The 6,635-nt window shown below is 32.8% G+C and overlaps 1 protein-coding gene across 1 annotated transcript; it reads right to left on the reverse strand.

The window, feature by feature from the left end:
• Positions 1-1,152: 1,152 nt before the first annotated feature.
• LOC114358057 (putative nuclease HARBI1) lies at positions 1,153-2,594 on the reverse strand. Its single transcript, XM_028311925.1, has 2 exons — positions 1,944-2,594; positions 1,153-1,853 (listed from the first exon to the last, which is right to left on the reverse strand). The coding sequence occupies exons 1-2, from the start codon at positions 2,422-2,424 to the stop codon at positions 1,285-1,287; spliced, it is 1,050 nt and encodes a 349-aa protein (XP_028167726.1). The 5' UTR covers positions 2,425-2,594; the 3' UTR covers positions 1,153-1,284.
• Between the last annotated feature and the right edge of the window lie 4,041 nt (positions 2,595-6,635).

The raw sequence follows: 6,635 nt of genomic DNA on the forward strand, positions 1-6,635 counted from the left end.
ATTGAATGATCAAACGAACTTACCAAGTGAAGTTCGATCTAAATTATCCTGTTTTCGCCGAAGAGATTTAAGGTCCCTCCCAACCCGAAGATTTCTATATCTTCTTCCCTGGAGGTAAACGTCAATGTCATCTCTTCTCTAAATATAATGAGACCGCTCGGACACCGAGCCCACAGCGTGGTAGGGGTGGGGTTGCCCGCTCTTTTGTTTTTTACTACTACTACGCTGAATATTGTGTGCGGATTGGGTTGTCGTACAGGGGTACTACATGGTAAAATAAATCTCTTCGGCGAAAACAGGATAATTTAGATCGAACTTCACTTGGTAAGTTCGTTTGATCATTCAATTATGGATTTCAGGACAAGTGAAACCAAGAAAAGATGGCAGTAACATTAAGCAACAATATTTTAAAACAAAATTAAGAAATGCTAGATTAGAAAATAGATATTGGATCAACAGAAACAAAATGGAAATAAATAAATATAAAATAGAAATGCAAATTTTAAAATTGAGACTGAAAAAACTGCAATCCTCTAGACCTTAACCAACATTATAAACATTTGAAGTATTATTTGCCATTTACTTAGAAACTAGTTTATTAACTATTTATAACTATGACTTACTACAATGTCTGTGTCATCGTTATCGTCCCTTTCGAGCCTCGAGGAGGAAATGCCTAGAACTAGTCGCAGGAACGCAATAAAGCTGAACGCTTTTGAAGAATATAAGTAATATAACGACATGCAATTCCGAGCGAGATTCCGTGTCTCAAAAGAAACAGTGTTGTTTTTAGAATCACAATTTGGAAGCTCTTTAAAACCCCTTACCAAACTTAACAGAGCCATACAACCAGTGGACCAAATACTATAACCTTACGGTTCTATGCAATGGGAAGTTATCAACGTGTAATAGGTGATATCTTCCACATCGAACAGCCAACTGTTCGTCGAATAATGCACAAAGTAACAGCCAAAATAACTGCAATGAAATCACTTTATATTAACATGCAAAGTCAAAGTCAAAATTTCTTTATTTGTTTAGACTAATAAATAGTTCTTACAAATCGTCATTTTGCTCTTAAGGAGCCTCTACATGTCTCATAATCTTTTTACCCTACCAGCGCTTCGAGACCAACATTTGGCAAGTGCTGAGAAGAAGCGCCGCAACAAACTCAGTCACATCATGATATAAAAACATATTTAAGATGTCTCGATGCGAATAACTAAACATTGTGTTGTATCCACAACCATTATATTGTACATGTTATTATTTAAAATAAATGTTTTAATGTGAAAAATGTGTATTAATTATCATTGATCTAACCAAAAAGTTTTGGTTGGTATCCCGGTCAATAGATTGAACTGTAGGCTCCTCCTCAACATAGGGTAAAGAGTCTTCTGCTTCTTGTAGGTTATCCTGTCTAATAATAGCAACATTGTGCAAAACTGCACAGGCCACAATAACAGGAGGAATGTTTTTTATTTTAAGGCCCATTCCATTTTGTAGGCTTGGAAATCTCCTCTTTAGGACGCCAAAAAGCCTTTCAATGGGATTCCGGGTACTTATTTGGGATCGGTTGTATGCTTCTTCAGCAGGAGTTTGTGTGTTTAATATTGGCGTGAGTAAATAGGGCCGACATGGGTAACCACTGTCTCCAAGAATAACCATATTCCCGAAATCTCCACGCTCTAATTGTGCACACAGTGGTGAATCATTAAATATTGTACTGTCGTGTACAGATCCTGGCCATCTTGCTATAACATTTCTAATTCGTAAATTTGCATCACAGACCATTTGGACATTTAATGAAAAATATCCCTTACGATTTCTGTAGACTTCAGATTGAGCTCCTCCTGAAAAACAATTTACATAAATGTTACATGCAAAAACATCTGCACTTAACTAGACAGAATTATATTTTAGCAATTGGCTTTGGTAGTTACCTGGTGACAAAATTTTTATATGGGTGCAGTCCACTGCCCCAACAACTCTTGGAAATGCTGCTATACCATAAAATCCATTTGCGATGTCCACAAATTCATCTGAAGTAGGCATGTTTATATAAAGTGATTTCATAGCAGCTATTTTGGCTGTTACTTTGTGCACTATTCGATGAACAGTTGGCTGTTCGATGTGGAAGATATCACCTATTACACGTTGATAACTTCCCGTTGCGTAAAACCGTAAGGTTATAAGTATTTGGTCCACTGGTTGTATGGCTCTGTTACTTTTGGTAAGGGGTTTTAAAGAGCTTCCAAATTGTGATTCTAAAAACAACACTGTTTCTTTTGAGACGCGGAATCTCGCTCGGAATTGCATGTCGTTATATTCTTCAAAAGCGTTCAGCTTTATTGCGTTCCTGCGTCTAGTTCTTGGCATTTCCTCCTCGAGGCTCGAAAGGGACGATAACGATGACACAGACATTATTATTTACCACTATTTTGATAAAGAATAGGATTTATGATGGATTTAAGATACCGCGTAAGCACTCTCAAATTTGACGGCTGCTTAAAACGATTTGACAGTTGTTTGAGTGACGCTTAGCGTTGATTTGCGTTTCGGTATTCGAAAATTCATTTGAGTGGCGTTTAAGTGGGACTTAATTTGGACTTAATTTGAGAGGTGCTTAAAAATTGAGAACTGCTCAGATATTGTTTTGAGTATGCGAAATGTAAGTTTAGGAGCTGCTTAACTATTTGAGAAGCCGTCAAATATTTAAATGGCGTTTCAGTATTCGGCCGTATACCGCTTAGTTTAAAAGTTATTACGTTTTCTTTACAATAAGTAATTGGAAGAAAAAACATTCTATAAAAAATAAAAAAAAAATCTCAAAAATTTTTTGACCTCTTTTTTGTCGATAAAAATAGGTCTAGTTTCATCTATTTTCATATGTACACTTTAACGTGACTCACACTGTATACCTACCTATCTAGTTATTATCTTTAAAAGTAGAAACAATCAACTTTCTTTAACTTTATTTTATTATTATTATTATGTTTGTACGCTTTGGAGCTCACGGGTCAAAAGTGGCCNATACTTTTTTTTTTTTTTAAATACATAAATATTATACATAGTCACACCCAGACCCGTCACAGAAATTAAAATTCATCATTTCAATTTCTGCCCGGCCGGGAATCGAACCCGGGACCTCTCGGCATAGTAGTCCGTTCTGAACCACTACACCAAACGGCCGACTACGACTGTAATGAAACGCATATACATATAAAAATTCATTGCAACTTTGTTATACTGATATTTATTTTATTTATTTAAAATCTTTATTGCACACATAAAAAACAGTGGTACAACAGGCGAGCTTAATGCCATGTGGCATTCTCTTCCAGCTAACCAGAAAATTAGACAAAACAGAGAATTTAAGTAGGCGGTGCAAAATAGTACAAATACAAAAAAACTTATACTAATTATAATACATAAAATATTATAATATATTAATACAAAATATATACCTACATAAATACATACATATACATAATATAAGGTGGATAACGATACTGATAGTCTGTTGTATTTAATAAATACAGATGATTTTTATGAAGATATGAAAAGAAATATAAAATATTTTGATACAAGTAATTTCAACAACCATCTGTTTGATATGCCTAAAGTAAATTGTAAAATTCCGGGGTTTTTCAAAGATGAAATGGGTGGTGACATAATAACTGAATTTGTTGGATTAAGAGCAAAATTATATTGTATTGATTCCAAAACAACCTCAATATGAAAAGCTAAGGGTATTAAAAAATCTGTTACTAAAAACCTTAATATTGAAAAATATAAACGAGCGTTATGGTACAATGAAAACTTAAGAAAGAGTATGTGTATAATTAGATCAAAGAATCATCAAATACTTACTCAAAAAGTTGAAAAACTTGTGCTGAATAGAGATGATGACAAAAGACAAATTATGGCTGCAATACGTTACCATGGGGACACTATAAAACAGTATTTTAATAAATTTGGATGTAAAACTATATAATGCTACTATGTGTACTGTATAAGTAAGAGATTGTATAGCTTAATAAGTTACATGTATTATCATGTTTATAACTTTTTGTGTTAATAAATATAATTGTTGGAACAATAAATGTGGTTTTTTTTTTGTTTGTTTTCTATTTCACTGTACACATTTAAGTGATGATATAATAAAACAGCAATCAATTTTAATTACAATAACTTTTTATTTATTTTTATAAGCTACATAATTTAACATACACATCATGTTTCACAATTAAATAATAATGATACATAATAAAACAGCTACAAAATGTAATGTATAGTAAATAAACATTTTATTATATTTCACAAACAATATTACATAAACTACTAACTTCATATTTATAATTTTACACAATTAAATAATGATGAAACATAAAACAGCAATAAAATTTAATGTATAATAAATTTTGTTATATTTTACAAGCAACATTTATTTACTTAAACTAGTAAGTAGTTCTCATATCATACACACTAAAACGGTAATAAAATTAAATTTTAAACTTTTATTTTATTTACATGCTACATTACAAACTACTATACTTAGATCTCACATAATTTTTCACCAATTTTTTTTATAACACAATTTGTAGCATCTAACACTTCATCATAGGTTGAATCCACGACATATTGTACACTTATAGCACTTAGATCACTGTCTGAATTTTCTTCTTGCTCATTAAGTTCGTAAATGTTGATTTTAATGAGACGACGACCTCGTTTATCTTTATCTCGCCGTATAATGAATGATGATGATGATGTTTTTATATTTTTATATTTTTAAACCGGCAGACAGTGGTGACTGAGTTTGTTGCGGCGCTTCTTCTCAGCACTTGCCAAATGTTTGTCTCGAAGCGCTGGTAGGGCAAAAAAAGAATGAGACATGTATAGGCTCCTTAAGAGCATTTGACGATTTGCAAGAACTAATTTAATTAGTCTAAACAAATAAAGATAATTTTGATTTTGATTTTTTGATTTTGATGATTCTTGAGAACGATTTCTCTTCCTTGAATTTTTCTTTGATTTTGATTGCTGGTCTTCATTTATTGCTATTCTATTTGGTGGTAAAACATGAAGCCGCTCCTCTCGGTTGTAATAATTGAGAATAAATTTATCCGTATCCTGAGCATAGTAAAACGGATTAGTGATAGGATTGGAATCATTGTCTTCCCCAGCGTTGGCCATGATCTGCAAATCTGAAATTAACAAACAAGTAATATGAAGTCAAAACAAATAAAAGATAATCGCGATAGAATTTCTGAATAGTAAAAATGAAGCAACTCACCAATAGATATTTGACGAACGTTGCAACGTGCGCTCGCTATGAGAATAAAACAGTTAATTAAACATTGGCATTAGTTCAGCTTCGCATACTTAATTTGATACCAGACCATAAATGAAAGAAATTGTCGAGGTGTTAAATTAACATGATAGATTTGCTACTTAAGCAGTTTATTGTACTTATGTAAGTAATAGGAGCTAACGCTATATTAGGCATACGATTCTACTAATTAAATAGTTTAGCCTTGCATACTTTAATTTGATCCCTACACATGTTGGAATACCTGACCATAAATGAAAGAAATTGTAGAGGTTGTTAAATTAACACGATAGATTCGCTACTTAGACAGTTTATTGTACTCGTGCAAGTAATAGGAGCTAACGCTGTATTAGATATCGATTCGATTAATAATATAAATATGAAAGTTTGTATGTACACACGCCCACACTGTTAACTATCCATTTCCGTTTTTGCTCTCGCTCTAATCAAATGGTGATTCTTTGCAATAGAACGAGATGACATGACTTTCAATGGGCAGTTAACACTGTTGACGATAAGTATATTTTTTCATCCTTACAAACATACCGAACGAATTTTTGATGAAATTTACAGTATTATCGTTTATACATAGGAAAAAACATAAGTATAGGTTTTAAATTTATAATGATCTAGGACAAGCTAAATTTCATGCGGGCGAAGCCATAGGCGAAAGCTAGCTATAGAAAAAAAATATTAGCATCGACAATCCACAAGCGTTCGCTTATATTATTATAACAAGCTGTGCCCGCGACTTCGTCCGCGTGGACTAATGACTTTGGGTAGGCACTTTTAATAATTTAGTCTAATTATTTTACAAAGGCCTATGTTCAGCAGTGGACGTCCTATGGCTGAAATGATGATGATGATGATGATGATTCTACAAATAGCTTTTGCCCGCGACTTTGTCCGTGTAGAAGTCGAAAAAGTTCTCATAGGATTTTTAAATGGTTTTTAACGTTATTATCTAAATGTTTGAATACTATTTGATCGTTTAAACACAGTGAATGATTCAATTACATAAATTTTTAATGATACCTTTTCACGGCTTCGCTCTCAAGAATGTTAACGACCGTCAAAAGCACGTCGATAGATGGCGGTCACTAATTTAGACTTTGATTTGCTCGTTTAAACACAGTGAATTATTCAATTACATAAAATATCTTTATTGACTAAATTTTAAATATTATGAACAGGTTCTATAAATGTAATATTTAGTTCCTAATTAGGACTAATGATACGTTTCACGGCTTCGCTCTCATGAATGTTTACGACCGTCAAAAGCACGTCGATAGATGGCGTT

Source organism: Ostrinia furnacalis, unplaced genomic scaffold, assembly GCF_004193835.3.
Source record: "Ostrinia furnacalis isolate ACB-3 unplaced genomic scaffold, ASM419383v2 OfSCF3655, whole genome shotgun sequence".
Taxonomy (NCBI): Eukaryota; Metazoa; Arthropoda; class Insecta; order Lepidoptera; family Crambidae; genus Ostrinia; species Ostrinia furnacalis.

What these genes read in the sequence shown, in the direction of transcription:
- LOC114358057 (XM_028311925.1), bottom strand. Translation starts at nt 2,424, where the DNA reads ATGTCTGTGTCATCGTTATCGTCCCTTTCGAGCCTCGAGGAGGAAATG. An exon ending in TATAAAAATTTTGTCACCAG is followed by an intron (nt 1,854 to 1,943) that starts GTAACTACCAAA and finishes ATTGTTTTTCAG; the next exon opens with GAGGAGCTCAATCTGAAGTC.